The following is a 19,511-nucleotide window of genomic DNA, read 5'->3' as shown; positions in this document are numbered from 1 at the left end:
AGTGAGATAGCCATAATGCAGTTTACAGTAGTCCTAGTCCCTATATCAGTGAGATAGCCATAATGCAGTTTACAGTAGTCCTAGCCCCTATATCAGTGAGACAGCCATAATGCAGTTTACAGTAGTCCTAGTCCCTATATCAGTGAGACAGCCATAATGCAGTTTACAGTAGTCCTAGTCCCTATATCAGTGAGATAGCCATAATGCAGTTTACAGTAGTCCTAGTCCCTATATCAGTGAGACAGCCATAATGCAGTTTACAGTAGTCCTAGTCCCTATATCAGTGAGATAGCCATAATGCAGTTTACAGTAGTCCTAGCCCCTATATCAGTGAGACAGCCATAATGCAGTTTACAGTAGTCCTAGACCCTATATCAGTGAGACAGCCATAATGCAGTTTACAGTAGTCCTAGCCCCTATATCAGTGAGACAGCCATAATGCAGTTTACAGTAGTCCTAGCCCCTATATCAGTGAGACAGCCATAATGCAGTTTACAGTAGTCCTAGCCCCTATATCAGTGAGACAGCCATAATGCAGTTTACAGTAGTCCTAGCCCCTATATCAGTGAGATAGCCATAATGCAGTTTACAGTAGTCCTAGCCCCTATATCAGTGAGACAGCCATAATGCAGTTTACAGTAGTCCTAGCCCCTATATCAGTGAGACAGCCATAATGCAGTTTACAGTAGTCCTAGCCCCTATATCAGTGAGACAGCCATAATGCAGTTTACAGTAGTCCTAGCCCCTATATCAGTGAGACAGCCATAATGCAGTTTACAGTAGTCCTAGCCCTATATCAGTGAGACAGCCATAATGCAGTTTACAGTAGTCCTAGCCCCTATATCAGTGAGACAGCCATAATGCAGTTTACAGTAGTCCTAGACCCTATATCAGTGAGACAGCTATGTTTATATTTCATCATGGAAGCCATACAATTACAGAGAACAATGTAGACTGCAAACAGGTTGACCAATGCGCTAGGTTTGTTAAAAATAGAGCCCTAAAACTAACACACGCTCTCACTCCCTTCCCCAGCTTTCAGTGGAACGTGAGGCGGCAGGCGTTATGTGTGTGTTCAGTGCGTTGGTGTGCGCGGTTGAGAGGTCGCAGGCTGAGCTCATGGAGGTGATTGAGATTAGTAGGAGGTTGGCAGAGCACCAGGCGGACGATGTGATTCGTCAGCTAGAACAGGAAGTGAATGAGCTCAGGAAGAGAAGCCACGCCCTCTCCCAGCTGGCCCAATCAGACGACTACGTTCATTGTAAAAAGGTGAGAGGATGGGGGGAGGGAAACGAACAAAGAACAAGATGGTCGTATTCCAGACTACATTGTAGATGTTGTATCACATCAATCAACAGTTGCACGCTATGTTATCTACTGCAGTATCATATAATCATCTACTGCAGTATCATATAATCACCATGTCACCTAATGCAGTATCATATAATCACCAATGCACCGACTGCAGTATCATATAATCACCATGTTACCTACTGCAGTATCATATAATCACCATGTTACCTACTGCAGTATCATATAATCACCAATGCACCGACTGCAGTATCATATAATCACCATGTTACCTACTGCAGTATCATATAATCACCATGTTACCTACTGCAGTATCATATGATCATCTACTGCAGTATCATATAGTCACCATGTCACCTACTGCAGTATCATATAATCACCATGTCATCTACTGCAGTATCATATAATCACCACGTTATCTACTGCAGTATCATATAATCACCACGTCATCTACTGCAGTATCATATAATCACCTACTGCAGTATCATATAATCACCACGTCATCTACTGCAGTATCATATAATCACCACGTCATCTACTGCAGTATCATATAATCACCACGTCATCTACTGCAGTATCATATAATCACCTACTGCAGTATCATATAATCACCACGTCATCTACTGCAGTATCATATAATCACCATGTCATCTACTGCAGTATCATATAATCACCATGTCCTCTACTGCAGTATCATATAATCACCACGTTATATACTGCAGTATCATATAAACACCTACTGCAGTATCATATAATCACCACGTCATCTACTGCAGTATCATATAATCACCACGTTATCTACTGCAGTATCATATAATCATCTACTGAAGTATCATATAATCACCATGTCACCTACTGCAGTATCATATAATCACCATGTCACCTACTGCAGTATCATATAATCACCATGTTATCTACTGCAGTATCATATAATCATCTACTGCAGTATCATATAGTCACCATGTCACCTACTGCAGTATCATATAATCACCACGTCACCTACTGCAGTATCATATAATCACCATGTTACCTACTGCAGTATCATATAATCACCATGTTACCTACTGCAGTATCATATAATCATCTACTGCAGTATCATATAGTCACCATGTCACCTACTGCAGTATCATATAATCACCATGTCACCTACTGCAGTATCATATAATCACCATGTTACCTACTGCACTATCATATAATCACCACGTCATCTACTGCAGTATCATATAATCATCTACTGCAGTATCATATAATCACCACGTCCTCTACTGCAGTATCATATAATCACCATGTCATCTACTGCAGTATCATATAATCACCATGTAATCTACTGCAGTATCATATAATCACCACGTCATCTACTGCAGTATCATATAATCACCTACTGCAGTATCATATAATCACCACGTCATCTACTGCAGTATCATATAATCACCATGTCATCTACTGCAGTATCATATGATCACCATGTCCTCTACTGCAGTATCATATAATCACCACGTTATATACTGCAGTATCATATAAACACCTACTGCAGTATCATATAATCACCACGTCATCTACTGCAGTATCATATAATCACCACGTCATCTACTGCAGTATCATATAATCACCTACTGCAGTATCATATAATCACCACGTCATCTACTGCAGTATCATGTAATCACCACGTTATCTACTGCAGTATCATATAATCACCACGTCATCTACTGCAGTATCATATAATCATCTACTGCAGTATCATATAATCACCACGTCCTCTACTGCAGTATCATATAATCACCATGTTATCTACTGCAGTATCATATAATCACCATGTCATCTACTGCAGTATCATATAATCACCACGTCATCTACTGCAGTATCATATAATCACCTACTGCAGTATCATATAATCACCACGTCATCTACTGCAGTATCATATAATCACCATGTCATCTACTGCAGTATCATATAATCACCATGTCCTCTACTGCAGTATCATATAATCACCACGTTATATACTGCAGTATCATATAAACACCTACTACAGTATCATATAATCACCACGTCATCTACTGCAGTATCATATAATCACCACGTTATCTACTGCAGTATCATATAATCACCATTGCACCTACTGCAGTATCATATAATCACCATGTTACCTACTGCAGTATCATATAATCATCTACTGCAGTATCATATAGTCACCATGTCACCTACTGCAGTATCATATAATCACCACGTCATCTACTGCAGTATCATATAATCACCATGTCATCTACTGCAGTGTCATATAATCACCTACTGCAGTATCATATAATCATCTACTGCAGTATCATATAATCACCACGTTATCTACTGCAGTATCATATAATCACCACGTCATCTACTGCAGTATCATATAATCACCACGTTATCTACTGCAGTATCATATAATCACCACGTCATCTACTGCAGTATCATATAATCACCACGTTATCTACTGCAGTATCATATAATCACCACGTCATCTACTGCAGTATCATATAATCACCATGTCATCTACTGCAGTATCATATAATCACCACGTCATCTACTGCAGTATCATATAATCATCTACTGCAGTAGCATATAATCACCACGTCCTCTACTGCAGTATCATATAATCACCACGTCATCTACTGCAGTATCATATAATCACCACGTCATCTACTGCAGTATCATATAAGCACCTACTGCAGTATCATATAATCACCCCGTCATCTACTGCAGTATCATATAATCACCATGTCATCTACTGCAGTATCATATAATCACCATGTCATCTACTGCAGTATCATATAATCACCATGTCATCTACTGCAGTATCATATAATCACCACGTCATCTACTGCAGTATCATATAATCACCACGTCATCTACTGCAGTATCATATAAGCACCTACTGCAGTATCATATAATCACCCCGTCATCTACTGCAGTATCATATAATCACCACGTCATCTACTGCAGTATCATATAATCACCATGTCCTCTACTGCAGTATCATATAATCACCACGTTATATACTGCAGTATCATATAATCACCTACTGCAGTATCATATAATCACCACGTCATCTACTGCAGTATCATATAATCACCACGTTATCTACTGCAGTATCATATAATCACCATGTCATCTACTGCAGTATCAAATAATCACCACATCATCTACTGCAGTATCATATAGTCACCATGTCACCTACTGCAGTATCATATAATCACCACGTCATCTACTGCAGTATCATATAATCACCATGTCATCTACTGCAGTATCATTTTATCACCACGTCATCTACTGCAGTATCATATAATCACCACGTCATCTACTGCAGTATCATATAATCACCACGTCATCTACTGCAGTATCATATAATCACCATGTCATCTACTGCAGTATCATATAATCACCATGTCATCTACTGCAGTATCATATAATCACCATGTCATCTACTGCAGTATCATTTTATCACCACGTCATCTACTGCAGTATCATATAATCACCACGTCATCTACTGCAGTATCATTTTATCACCACGTCATCTACTGCAGTATCATTTTATCACCACGTCATCTACTGCAGTATCATATAATCACCATGTCATCTACTGCAGTATCATTTTATCACCACGTCATCTACTGCAGTATCATATAATCACCATGTCATCTACTGCAGTATCATTTTATCACCACGTCATCTACTGCAGTATCATATAATCATCTACTGCAGTATCATATAATCACCATGTCATCTACTGCAGTATCATATAATCACCATGTCATCTACTGCAGTATCATTTTATCACCACGTCATCTACTGCAGTATCATATAATCATCTACTGCAGTATCATTTTATCACCACGTCATCTACTGCAGTATCATATAATCACCACGTCATCTACTGCAGTATCATATAATCACCACGTCATCTACTGCAGTATCATATAATCACCACATCATCTACTGCAGTATCATATAATCACCATGTCATCTACTGCAGTATCATTTTATCACCACGTCATCTACTGCAGTATCATTTTATCACCACGTCATCTACTGCAGTATCATATAATCACCACGTCATCTACTGCAGTATCATTTTATCACCACGTCATCTACTGCAGTATCATATAATCACCATGTCATCTACTGCAGTATCATTTTATCACCACGTCATCTACTGCAGTATCATATAATCACCTACTGCAGTATCATATAATCACCTACTGCAGTATCATATAATCATCTACTGCAGTATCATTTTATCACCACGTCATCTACTGCAGTATCATTTTATCACCACGTTATCTACTGCAGTATCATATAGTCACCACGTCATCTACTGCAGTATCATATGATGTGGTTTGATTATATGTTAAACACCTGGCATGAATCTGCAATGTAGTCAGCCTGGAACAGCTATTTCCACTCAATGAAAAACTTACACTCTTTGCTCCGCCCCCACCCTCAGAGCTACCCTGCACTCTGCACCCCTCCACCAATCAGAGACTGGTCTGGGGTGTCGGTGAACTCTGACCTGGGAACGGGGCCCATCTATACATCGCTGTCTGTCCTGGTCCAACGTTTCCAGGAAGAGATCAGCAGGATGGTTCAATTTGGTGAGTACTGCTCCTCTCTCATCTCATCTCATCTCTCTCTTTCTCTCATTTCTCTCTCTCTTTCTCTCCTCCCTCATCTCTCTCTCTCTTTCTCTCCTCCCTCATCTCTCTCTCTTTCTCTCCTCTCTCATCTCTCTCCTCTCTCTCCCTCTTTCTCTCATCCCTCATCTCTCTCTCTTTCTCTCCTCTCTCATCTCTCTCCCTCTTTCTCTCCTCTCTCTCCCTCTTTCTCTCCCCTCTCTTTCTCTCATCTCTCTCCCTCTTTCTCTCCTCTCTCTCCCTCTTTCTCTCTTTCTCTCATCTATCTCCCTCTTTCTCTCATCCCTCATCTCTCTCTCTTTCTCTCCTCCCTCATCTCTCTCTCTTTCTCTCCTCTCTCATCTCTCTCCCTCTTTCTCTCCTCTCTCTCCCTCTGTCTCTCCCCTCTCATCTCTCTCCCCTCTCTCTCCCTCTTTCTCTCCTCTCTCATCTCTCTCCCTCTTTCTCTCATCTCTCTCCCTCTGTCTCTCCCCTCTCATCTCTCTCCCCTCTCTCTCCCTCTTTCTCTCCTCTCTCATCTCTCTCCCTCTGTCTCTCCCCTCTCATCTCTCTCCCCTCTCTCTCCCTCTTTCTCTCCTCTCTCATCTCTCTCCCTCTTTCTCTCCTCTCTCATCTCTCTCCCTCTTTCTCTCCTCTCTCTCCCTCTGTCTCTCCCCTCTCATCTCTCTCCCCTCTCTCTCCCTCTTTCTCTCCTCTCTCATCTCTCTCCCTCTGTCTCTCCCCTCTCATCTCTCTCTCATTTCTCTCCCTCTGTCTCTCCCCTCTCATCTCTCTCCCCTCTCATCTCTCTCCCCTCTCTCTCCCTCTTTCTCTCCCCTCTCATCTCTCTCCCCCTGTCTCTCCCCTCTCATCTCTCTCCCCCTCTCATCTCTTTCCCCTCTCATCTCTCTCCCTCTTTCTCTCCCCTCTCATCTCTCTCCCTCTGTCTCTCCCCCTCTCATCTCTCTCCCCTCTCATCTCTCTCTCATCTCTCTCCCCCTCTCATCTCTCTCTCATCTCTCTCCCCTCTCTCTCCCTCTTTCTCTCCTCTCTCATCTCTCTCCCCTCTCTCTCCCTCTGTCTCTCCCCTCTCATCTCTCTCCCCTCTCTCTCCCTCTTTCTCTCCTCTCTCATCTCTCTCCCCTCTCATCTCTCTCTCATCTCTCTCCCCTCTCTCTCCCTCTTTCTCTCCTCTCTCATCTCTCTCCCCTCTCTCTCCCTCTGTTTCTCCCCTCTCATCTCTCTCCCCTCTCTCTCCCTCTTTCTATCCTCTCTTTCTCTCCTCTCTTTCTCTCCTCTCTTTCTCTTTCTATCCTCTCTTTCTCTCCTCTCTTTCTCTTTCTATCCTCTCTTTCTCTTTCTCTCCTCTTTCTTTCTCTCTTTCTCTCCTCTCCTTTTTTTCTCCTCCCCTCTCCTTCTCTTTCTCTCCTCTCCTTCTCTTTCTATCCTCTCTCTCCTCTTTCTCCTCTTTCTTTCTCTCTTTCTCTCCTCGAATTTCAAATTAGGGAGGTGTTAAACAATGAAGGAATTTAATTATTTTACCTGCAGAGAAGCAGAGAACCATTCACGCAGACCTGATACCTGCAGAGAACCATTCACGCAGACCTGATACCTGCAGAGAACCATTCACGCAGACCTGATACCTGTAGAGAACCATTCACACAGACCTGATACCTGTAGAGAACCATTCACACAGACCTGATACCTGTAGAGAACCATTCACACAGACCTGATACCTGTAGAGAACCATTCACACAGACCTGATACCTGTAGAGAACCATTCACACAGACCTGATACCTGTAGAGAACCATTCACGCAGACCTGATACCTGTAGAGAACCATTCACACAGACCTGATACCTGTAGAGAACCATTCACGCAGACCTGATACCTGTAGAGAACCATTCACGCAGACCTGATACCTGTAGAGAACCATTCACACAGACCTGATACCTGTAGAGAACCATTCACACAGACCTGATACCTGTAGAGAACCATTCACACAGACCTGATACCTGTAGAGAACCATTCACACAGACCTGATACCTGTAGAGAACCATTCACACAGACCTGATACCTGTAGAGAAGCAGAGAACCATTCACACAGAACTGATACCTGTAGAGAACCATTCACACAGACCTGATACCTGTAGAGAACCATTCACACAGACCTGATACCTGTAGAGAAGCATTCACACAGACCTGATACCTGTAGAGAACCATTCACACAGACCTGATACCTGTAGAGAACCATTCACACAGACCTGATACATGTAGAGAACCATTCACACTGACCTGATACCTGTAGAGAACCATTCACACAGACCTGATACCTGTAGAGAACCATTCACACTGACCTGATACCTGTAGAGAACCATTCACACAGACCTGATACCTGTAGAGAACCATTCACACAGACCTGATACATGTAGAGAACCATTCACACTGACCTGATACCTGTAGAGAACCATTCACACAGACCTGATACCTGTAGAGAACCATTCACACTGACCTGATACCTGTAGAGAACCATTCACACAGACCTGATACCTGTAAAGAACCATTCACACTGACCTGATACCTGTAGAGAACCATTCACACTGACCTGATACCTGTAGAGAAGCAGAAAACCATTCATGCAGACCTGATACCTGTAGAGAACCATTCACACAGACCTGATACCTGTAGAGAACCATTCACACTGACCTGATACCTGTAGAGAACCATTCACACTGACCTGATACCTGTAGAGAACCATTCACACAGACCTGATACCTGTAGAGAAGCAGAGAACCATTCACACAGACCTGATACCTGTAGAGAACCATTCACACAGACCTGATACCTGTAGAGAACCATTCACACAGACCTGATACCTGTAGAGAAGCAGAGAACCATTCACACTGACCTGATACCTGTAGAGAAGCAGAGAACCATTCACACAGACCTGATACCTGTAGAGAACCATTCACACAGACCTGATACCTGTAGAGATATTACTCACCTGTTTGAGCTGTTTACATTTGTTATCTTTACAGGCGTACAAGTTCCAGTAGAATCCTCTCCAATACCACAGCCCAGTGAGTACCTACACATCAGATCCTATTTGTCACATGCACCGAATACAACAGGTGTAGGTGTAGACCTTACAGTGAAATGCTTCCTTACAAGCCCTTAAACCACAATACAGTTTAAAGAAAATATAGTATGAGATAAGAATAACAAATAATCAAAGAGCAGCAGTAAATAACAATTACATAGATTATAAGTATACGAGATAAAGATTACAATTGAATAATGTCATTATAATATTGATGTTTTTTAAATGTTGTTTTCCTCTGTTCCTTTATTGAAGAGGTGAAGCAGGTACAGGAGTATGCAGGTATGTAGAGATACATAGGTCATCACAAAGTTATACTTTAAAAAGTTACTCATCAATACATTTCCATTTATCTCTCCTCCCCTCTCTCAATCCCTCCACCTCTTCGCCTCTCTGTCCTCCCTCTCTCAATCCCTCCACCTCTTCTCCTCTCTGTCCTCCCTCTCTCAATCCCTCCACCTATTCTCCTCTCTGTCCTCCCTCTCTCAATCCCTCCACCTCTTCTCCTCTCTTTCCTCCCTCTCTCAATCCCTCCACCTCTTCTCCTCTCTGTCCTCCCTCTCTCAATCCCTCCACCTCTTCTCCTCTCTGTCCTCCCTCTCTCAATCCCTCCACCTCTTCTCCTCTCTGTCCTCCCTCTCTCAATCCCTCCACCTCTTCTCCTCTCTGTCCTCCCTCTCTCAATCCCTCCACCTCTTCTCCTCTCTTTCCTCCATCTCTCCACCCCTCTCTCAATCCCTCCACCTCTTCTCCTCTCTTTCCTCCCTCTCTCCACCCCTCTCTCCACCCCCCCCACCTCTTCTCCTCTCTTTCCTCCATCCCTCCACCTCTTCTCCTCTCACCACCCCTCTCTCCACCCCTACACCTCTTATCCTCTCTCCACCCCTCTCTCCACCCCTCCACCTCTTCTCCTCTCTTTCCTCCATCCCTCCACCTCTTCTCCTCTCACCACCACTCTCTCCACCCCTCCACCTCTTATCCTCTCTCCACCCTCTCTCCACCCCTCCAACTCTTATCCTCTCTCCACCCCTCTCTCCACCCCTCCATCTCTTCTCCTCTCTTTCCTCCATCTCTCCACCCCTCCATCTCTTCTCCTCTCTCAATCCCTCCACCTCTTCTCCTCTCTCCACCCCTCTCTCCATCCCTCCACCTCTTCTGCTCTCTGTCCTCCCTCTCACCACCCCTCTCTCCACCCCTCCACCTCTTCTCCTCTCTGTCCTCCCTCTCACCACCCCTCTCTCCACTCCTCCACCTCTTCTCCTCTCTCCACCCCTCTCTCAATACCTCCACCTCTTCTCCTCTCTCTCCACCCCTCCACCCCTCCACCTCTTCTCCTCTCTCTCCACCCCTCCACCTCTTCTCCTCTCTCTCCACCCCTCCACCTCTTCTCCCCTCTCTCAATACCTCCACCTCTTCTCCTCTCTCTCTACCCCCCCACCTCTTCTCCTCTCTCTCCACCCCTCCACCTCTTCTCCTCTCTCTCCACCCCTCCACCTCTCCACCCCTCTCTCCATCCCTCCACCTCTTCTCCTCTCTGTCCTCCCTCTCACCACCCCTCTCTCCACCCCTCCACCTCTTCTCCTCTCTGTCCTCCCTCTCACCACCCCTCTCTCCACCCCTCCACCTCTTCTCCTCTCTCCACCCCTCTCTCAATACCTCCACCTCTTCTCCTCTCTCTCCACCCCTCCACCTCTTCTCCTCTCTCTCCACCCCTCTACCTCTTCTCCTCTCTCTCCACCCCTCCACCTCTTCTCCTCTCTCTCCACCCCTCCACCTCTTCTCCTCTCTCTCCACCCCTCCACCTCTTCTCCTCTCTCTCCACCCCTCCACCTCTCCACCCATCTCTCCACCCCTCCACCTCTTCTCCTCTCTCCACCCCTCTCTCAATACCTCCACCTCTTCTCCTCTCTCCACCCCTCCACCTCTTCTCCTCTCTCTCCACCCCTCCACCTCTTCTCCTCTCTCTCCACCCCTCCACCTCTTCTCCTCTCTCCACCCCTCTCTCAATACCTCCACCTCTTCTCCTTTCTCTCCACCCCTCCACCTCTTCTCCTCTCTCCACCCCTCTCTCAATACCTCCACCTCTTCTCCTTTCTCTCCACCCCTCCACCTCTTCTCCTCTCTCTCCTCCATTTCTATTCCCCACTTCCCCTTCCTCCTTCAGTGGACGTGGCTATGGACTCAAGCACCGCCCACCCCAGGCTCATCCTATCAGGAGACGGGAAAATGGTTAGTTATATGGGGGGGAGGGGGGGGGTACTCCTACACCTTGATCAAACTGCCCTAACGATCAAGGTGTAGGATTAACCTCGTGATAATTATAGTGACCCCCTCAAATAATGTGAAAAGCACTGACCTGCTCTCTGTCTATAGGTAAAATGTGGGGACCGTCACCAGCCGGTACCTCATAACTCTGAGAGGTTTGACCGTGTCGTGTGTGTTCTGGGTCGAGAAGGGTTCTCCTCAGGTCAACACTATTGGGAGGTAGGGTTAAACATTTTCTTAAACATTGTGTTGATCCTGGATCCTCATTTAGCCTTGTGGATCCTGGATCCTCATTTAGCTGTTGATCCTGGATCCTCATTCAGCTGTGTTGATCCTGGATCCTCATTTAGCTGTTGATCCTGGATCCTCATTTAGCTGTTGATCCTGGATCCTCATTTAGCTGTTGGTCCTGGATCCTCATTTAGCTGTGTTGATCCTGGATCCTCATTTAGCTGTGTTGATCCTGGATCCTCATTTAGCTGTGTTGATCCTGGATCCTCATTTAGCTGTGTTGATCCTGGATCCTCATTTAGCTGTGTTGATCCTGGATCCTCATTTAGCTGTGTCTGTCCTGGATCCTCATTTAGCTGTGTCTGTCCTGGATCCTCATTTAGCTGTGTTGATCCTGGTTCATCATTTAGCTGTGTCTGTCCTGGATCCTCATTTAGCCTGGTGGATCCTGGATCCTCATTTAGCTGTTGATCCTGGATCCTCATTTAGCCTTGTGGATCCTGGATCCTCATTTAGCCTTGTGGATCCTGGATCCTCATTTAGCTGTTGATCCTGGATCCTCATTTAGCCTTGTGGATCCTGGATCCTCATTTAGCTGTTGATCCTGGATCCTCATTTAGCTGTTGATCCTGGATTCTCATTTAGCCTTGTTGATCCTGGATCCTCATTTAGCTGTTGATCCTGGATCCTCATTTAGCTGTTGATCCTGGATCCTCATTTAGCTGTGTTGATCCTGGATCCTCATTTAGCTGTGTTGATCCTGGATCCTCATTTAGCTGTTGATCCTGGATCCTCATTTAGCTGTGTTGATCCTGGATCCTCATTTAGCTGTTGATCCTGGATCCTCATTTAGCTGTTGATCCTGGATCCTCATTTAGCTGTTGATCCTGGATCCTCATTTAGCTGTTGATCCTGGATCCTCATTTAGCTGTGTTGATCCTGGATCCTCATTTAGCTGTGTTGATCCTGGATCCTCATTTAGCTGTTGATCCTGGATCCTCATTTAGCTGTGTTGATCCTGGATCCTCATTTAGCTGTTGATCCTGGATCCTCATTTAGCTGTTGATCCTGGATCCTCATTTAGCTGTTGATCCTGGATCCTCATTTAGCCTTGTTGATCCTGGATCCTCATTTAGCTGTCGATCCTGGATCCTCATTAGCCGTATTGGTCCTGGATCCTCATTTAGCTGTGTTGATCCTGGATCCTCATTCAGCTTTGTTGATCCTGGATCCTCATTTAGCTGTTGATCCTGGATCCTCATTTAGCTGTGTTGATCCTGGATCCTCATTTAGCTGTGTCTGTCCTGGATCCTCATTTAGCTGTTGATCCTGGATCCTCATTTAGCCTTGTGGATCCTGGATCTTAAATCTTTCTATTTGACCTTTTAGTTTGTCCATTTATGTCTATGTATTGTTCTATTTAGGATAGAATAGAACAGGGTAGGATTATATTTGTGAAGCTTTTATAAATAATTCTCTTAAATGTCAATTGGCCGATTCTGGAGAGTTTCATTATAATTTGATAAAATCAAGGTAATTTGCTTATAAATCACCTTCTGTTAAGCCAATTCAATTCACAACAGTTTTGTCTTAGAGCCCTGCTTGCCAGCTCTCATTGAATCTGTCTCGAGAAGACTCTGCAGTATTGAGTTACATATTCACAGCCATTGAATTCATCTTGGAAGACTCTGGGGTATTGGGTTACATATTCACAGCCATTGAATTCATCTTGGAAGACTCTGGGGTATTGGGTTACATATTCACAGCCATTGAATTCATCTTGGAAGACTCTGGGGTATTGGGTTACATATAAACAGACTGTCAATTTGTGACGGTAGGACACGTCACAGTCTCACAAGCAGTACGAGTTCAGGAAGCCAGGCTAGAGCCCTGTCCTGTACGAGTTCAGGAAGCCAGGCTAGAGCCCTGTCCTGTACGAGTTCAGGAAGCCAGGCTAGAGCTCTGTCTGTACGAGTTCAGGAAGCCAGGCTAGAGGCCTGTCCTGTACGAGTTCAGGAAGCCAGGCTAGAGCCCTGTCCTGTACGAGTTCAGGAAGCCGGGCTAAAGCACTGTCCTGTATGAGTTCAGGAAGCCGGGCTAGAGCCCTGTCCTGTACGAGTTCAGGAAGCCGGGAAAGAGCCCTGTCCTGTACGAATTCAGGAAGCCAGGCTCGAGCCCTGTCCTATACGAGTTCAGGAAGCCAGGCTAAAGCACTGTCCTGTATGAGTTCAGGAAGCCGGGCTAAAGCCCTGTCCTGTACGAGTTCAAGAAGCCGGGAAAGAGCCCTGTCCTGTACGAATTCAGGAAGCCAGGCTCGAGCCCTGTCCTATACGAGTTCAGGAAGCCAGGCTAAAGCCCTGTCCTGTACGAGTTCAGGAAGCCGGGCTAGATCCCTGTCCTGTACGAGTTCAGGAAGCCAGGCTAGAGCCCTGTCCTGTACGAGTTCAGGAAGCCAGGATAGAGCCCTGTCCTGTATGAGTTCAGGAAGCCAGGCTAGAGCCCTGTCCTGTACGAGTTCAGGAAGCCAGGATAGAGCCCTGTCCTGTAAGAGTTCAGGAAGCCAGGCTAGAGCCCTGTCCTGTACGAGTTCAGGAAGCCAGGCTAGAGCCCTGTCCTGTACGAGTTCAAGAAGCCGGGAAAGAGCCCTGTCCTGTACGAGTTCAGGAAGCCAGGCTAGAGCCCTGTCCTGTACGAGTTCAGGAAGCCAGGCTAGAGCCCTGTCCTGTACGAGTTCAGGAAGCCAGGCTAGAGCCCTGTCCTGTACGAGTTCAAGAAGCCGGGAAAGAGCCCTGTCCTGTACGAGTTCAGGAAGCCAGGCTAGAGCCCTGTCCTGTACGAGTTCAGGAAGCCAGGCTAGAGCCCTGTCCTGTAAGAGTTCAGGAAGCCAGGCTAGAGCCCTGTCCTGTACGAGTTCAGGAAGCCAGGATAGAGCCCTGTCCTGTACGAGTTCAGGAAGCCAGGCTAGAGCCCTGTCCTGTACGAGTTCAGGAAGCCAGGCTAGAGCCCTGTCCTGTACGAGTTCAGGAAGCCAGGCTAGAGCCCTGTCCTGTACGAGTTCAGGAAGCCAGGCTAGAGCCCTGTCTGATGATCAGAAGGGTGAGGGCAGAAGTTTTAATGAAGAGAGAGACCTTTAGAAAATAGATCAATTTTCTCTAGCACTAAACATACAAGTATGTGTTTTATAGTTATAAGGAAGGTAAAATCTTATGGTTAGTCATTTTATAATTTGATTGTTACTATATTTAGAAAGCGTATAAATGATTTCAAGCCCTGTTCATCCACTTTTGTTGAATAGGAACTACATCGTTATATAATATTCCATATTTTCTTCAGATTTGTACTATGGACTTGGGCTTGTATCCTCAAAAGTGAGCACACCTTTTCACAGGTGGAGGTGGGCGGGAAGACTGACTGGGATCTGGGCGTGGCCAGCCGCTCCATCAACAGGAAGGGGAAGATAACGGTATCTCCTAGCAACGGCTACTGGTTCCTCAGCCTCAGAGATAAACACAACTATGTGTTCCGGACAGATCCCTCCACTGAGCTGCTTCTCGACCTCAGACCCCAGAAGATCGGGCTGTATGTGGATTATGAGAAAGGGCAGGTAGGATGTCACACATTCCTACTCGTCTGGTTTTTTTTGTGTGTGCAACAATTTCAGGGTTTTACAGAAATCCCAGTTGAAGACTCCCGGAATCAAGAGGGATAAGGAGGAAATCCAGAATATATATATACACACACACACACACACACACACACACACACACACACACACACACACACACACACACACACACACACACACACACACACACACACACACACACACACACACAACCTCTTTCTTCTCTCCCTGTCTATCTTACAATATAACGTTGACTAACTTCCTCTTCCTCTTCCTCTCCCCTGTTCAGGTATCGTTCTACAACATGGACTAACGTCCCCTTCCTCTCCCCTGTTCAGGTATCGTTCTATAATGTGGACTAACGTCCCCTTCCTCTCCCCTGTTCAGGTATCGTTCTACAACATGGACTAACGTCCCCTTCCTCTCCCCTGTTCAGGTATCTTTCTACAACATGGACTAACGTCCCCTTCCTCTCCCCTGTTCAGGTATCGTTCTATAATGTGGACTAACTTCCCTTCCTCTCCCCTGTTCAGGTATCGTTCTATAATGTGGACTAACGTCCCCTTCCTCTCCCCTGTTCAGGTATCGTTCTATAATGTGGACTAACGTCCCCTTCCTCTCCCCTGTTCAGTTATCGTTCTACAACGTGGACTAACTTCCCCTTCCTCTCCCCTGTTCAGGTATCGTTCTATAATGTGGACTAACGTCCCCTTTTTCTCCCCTGTTCAGGTATCGTTCTACAACGTGGACTAACGTCCCCTTCCTCTCCCCTGTTCAGGTATCGTTCTATAATGTGGACTAACGTCCCCTTCCTCTCCCCTGTTCAGGTATCGTTCTATAATGTGGACTAACGTCCCCTTCCTCTCCCCTGTTCAGTTATCTTTCTACAACATGGACTAACGTCCCCTTCCTCTCCCCTGTTCAGGTATCGTTCTATAATGTGGACTAACTTCCCTTCCTCTCCCCTGTTCAGGTATCGTTCTATAATGTGGACTAACGTCCCCTTCCTCTCCCCTGTTCAGGTATCGTTCTATAATGTGGACTAACGTCCCCTTCCTCTCCCCTGTTCAGTTATCGTTCTACAACGTGGACTAACTTCCCCTTCCTCTCCCCTGTTCAGGTATCGTTCTATAATGTGGACTAACGTCCCCTTTTTCTCCCCTGTTCAGGTATCGTTCTACAACGTGGACTAACGTCCCCTTCCTCTCCCCTGTTCAGGTATCATTCTATAATGTGGACTAACTTCCCTTCCTCTCCCCTGTTCAGGTATCGTTCTATAATGTGGACTAACGTCCCCTTCCTCTCCCCTGTTCAGTTATCGTTCTACAACGTGGACTAACTTCCCCTTCCTCTCCCCTGTTCAGGTATCGTTCTATAATGTGGACTAACGTCCCCTTCTTCTCCCCTGTTCAGGTATCGTTCTACAACGTGGACTAACGTCCCCTTCCTCTCCCCTGTTCAGGTATCGTTCTATAATGTGGACTAACTTCCCTTCCTCTCCCCTGTTCAGGTATCGTTCTACAAGGTGGACTAACTTCCCCTTCCTCTCCCCTGTTCAGGTATCGTTCTATAATGTGGACTAACTTCCTCTTCCTCTCCCCTGTTCAGGTATCGTTCTACAACGTGGACTAACTTCCCTCCCTCTCCCCTGTTCAGGTATCGTTCTATAATGTGGACTAACTCCCCCTTCCTCTCCCCTGTTCAGGTATCGTTCTATAATGTGGACTAACTCCCCCTTCTTCTCCCCTGTTCAGGTATCGTTCTACAACGTGGACGCTAAGCTCCACATCTACACCTTCCTGGCCTCCTTCTGTGAGTCCGTGTTCCCGTTCTTCAGTCCCTGCACCAACAAGTCAGGCAAGAACGACGGAGCCCTCGTCATCACTCCAGTACTGCTCATGGACACCCATCCACTACAACCCAATGATTGTGATGAAGTGAACATCTGAGGCCCCCTGAATCTAACCCACTAATATAGAAAGATAGATAGATAATGTGCTCTGGGCTACAGATTGGGGGAACAAATTGTTTTTGACTATCTTTTTGTTGTTGTTGTTGTTGTTGTTGTTGTTGTTGTTGTTGTTGTTGTTGTTGTTGGCTGATTTAGATATGTTTCTGTTTATAATTTCCCGACATTAGATACATGCAGCTTATCTTCTGTTGTTATGTTTCCCCTTAGAAGACTAAATCAATCGTTTGCTCACCAGAATAATGTCATAAATCGATAGAATGAATGATTAAGATTTCAGTTTGTCTTGGGATCCATATTTTATGTGGTTGAAATACTATCCCCTTTTTATGGCGCTAATTAAGCATCTCTATAGAATGTATCTAACTAAACTCTCAAGATGCGGAAATAAATACATCTTATTTCTCCACTCATGTTCCCGAGTCAACATTTATCATTTTACTGCAAGAAATGCTTAATTCTGCAAGAGTTTTTATTACGGCTATGTGAGAGGTTATAGACCTACAGTCAATGTCCAGATTTCAGTTTGCATTTAACTCATCTGAACAGTAGGCTACATTTCCCTTGAAGTGCAACAGGCCTATTTGAAGTCCCCTTTCTTGTGACTGTTGAATTTGTATAGTTCCTCACAATCATCACACAAAACACTGCTATCATCCTGTTTTACCAGTTCAATAAATCTTTCCCAAACATTACGTTTCTGGGCCTTCCTTCTCTTTATTTTCAAATCTCATTATTCTCATTTCACAGCTTTTTCTCTTATTGAATAAAACTTAATGATTGACATTCTGGGCAAAAAGGAAAAACTCAGCTCGATCATTCATTGAATCAGATTACTCAGATTGTGGGAGCTTTTTTTGTTAGGCTTCAGTGCAGCTTTTGACATTATCGATCATAGTCTGCTGCTGGAAAAACGTATGTGTTATGGCTTTACACCCCTGCTGTAATATGGATAAAGAGTTACCTGTCTAACAGAACACAGAGGGTGTTCTTTAATGGAAGCCTCTCAAACGTAATCCAGGTAGAATCAGGAATTCCCCAGGGCAGCTGTCTAGGCCCCTTACTTCATTCAATCTTTACTAACGACATGCCACTGGCTTTGAGTAAAACTAGTCTGTCTATGTATGTGGATGACTCAACACAATACACGTCAGCTACTACAGGGAGTAAAATCACTGCAACACTTAACAAAGAGTTGCAGTTAGTTTAAAAATGGGTGGCAAGGAATAAGTTAGTTCTAAATATTTCTAAAAATAAAAGCATTTTATTTAGGACAAATCATTCACTAAACCTCAACTAAATTTTGTAATAAATCATGTGGAAATTGAGCAAGTTGAGGTGACTAAACTGCTTGGAGTAACCCTGGATTGTAAACTGACATGGTCAAAACACGTTGATACAACAGTAGCAAAGATCGGGAGAAGTCTGCACATAATATTGTGTTGCTCTACCTTCAAATCAAATCAAATCAAATGTTATTTGTCACATACACATGGTTAGCAGATGTTAATGGTCACATGGTTAGCAGATGTTAATGGTCACATGGTTAGCAGATGTTAATGGTCACATGGTTAGCAGATGTTAATGGTCACATGGTTAGCAGATGTTAATGGTCACATGGTTAGCAGATGTTAATGCGAGTGTAGTGAAATGCTTGTGCTTCTAGTTCCGACAATGCAGTAATAACCAACAAGTAATCTAACCTAACAATTTCACAACTACTGTCTTATACACACACGTGTAAAGGGATGAAGAATATGTACATAAAGATATATGAATGAGTGATGGTACAGAGCGGCATAGGCAAGATGCAGTAGATGGTATCGAGTACAGTATATACATATGAGATGAGTAATGTAGGGTATGTAAACATTATATTAAGTGGCATTGTTTAAAGTGGCTAGTGATACATTTTTACATAAATTTTTCCATTATTAAAGTGGCTAGAGTTGAGTCAGTATGTTGGCAGCAGCCACTCAATGTTAGTGGTGGCTGTTTAACAGTCTGATGGCCTTGAGATAGAAGCGCGGTGATACAGCCCGACAGGGTGCTCTCGATTGTGCATCTGTAAAAGTTTGTGAGTGCTTTTGGTGACAAGCCAAATTTCTTCAGCCTCAACCTCCTGAGGTTGAAGAGGCGCTGCTGCGCCTTCTTCACCACGCTGTCTGTGTGGGTGGAACAATTCAGTTTGTCTGTGATGTGTACGCCGAGGAACTTAAAACTTACTACCCTCTCCACTACTGTCCCATCGATGTGGATAGGGGGGTGCTCCCTCTGCTGTTTCCTGAAGTCCACGATCATCTCCTTTGTTTTGTTGACGTTGAGTGTGAGGTTATTTTCCTGACACCACACTCCGAGGGCCCTCACCTC

The 19,511-nt window shown here is 44.8% G+C and overlaps 1 protein-coding gene across 5 annotated transcripts in view; it reads left to right on the top strand.

Annotated features, from left to right (window-relative positions):
• The window catches only part of LOC109884924 (E3 ubiquitin-protein ligase TRIM21), a 33,028-nt gene extending 15,192 nt beyond the window's left edge, over nucleotides 1-17,836 (top strand). For 3 of the 5 annotated variants that reach the window (XM_031791709.1, XM_031791711.1, XM_031791710.1), the window contains 8 exons: nucleotides 1,036-1,269; nucleotides 5,786-5,933; nucleotides 8,990-9,031; nucleotides 9,307-9,333; nucleotides 11,216-11,280; nucleotides 11,425-11,535; nucleotides 14,936-15,151; nucleotides 16,927-17,836. In XM_031791709.1, coding sequence (XP_031647569.1) covers nucleotides 1,036-1,269; nucleotides 5,786-5,933; nucleotides 8,990-9,031; nucleotides 9,307-9,333; nucleotides 11,216-11,280; nucleotides 11,425-11,535; nucleotides 14,936-15,151; nucleotides 16,927-17,121 — 1,038 coding nt within the window. In that variant the 3' untranslated portion in view covers nucleotides 17,122-17,836. The other 2 variants (XM_031791712.1, XM_031791713.1) reach the window with 2 other exon arrangements.
• Nucleotides 17,837-19,511: the final 1,675 nt, after the last annotated feature.

The sequence above is a fragment of the Oncorhynchus kisutch genome, linkage group LG16 (genome assembly GCF_002021735.2).
Source record: "Oncorhynchus kisutch isolate 150728-3 linkage group LG16, Okis_V2, whole genome shotgun sequence".
NCBI classification, from domain to species: domain Eukaryota; kingdom Metazoa; phylum Chordata; class Actinopteri; order Salmoniformes; family Salmonidae; genus Oncorhynchus; species Oncorhynchus kisutch.
This window is presented reverse-complemented; position numbering and strand designations above follow the sequence as displayed.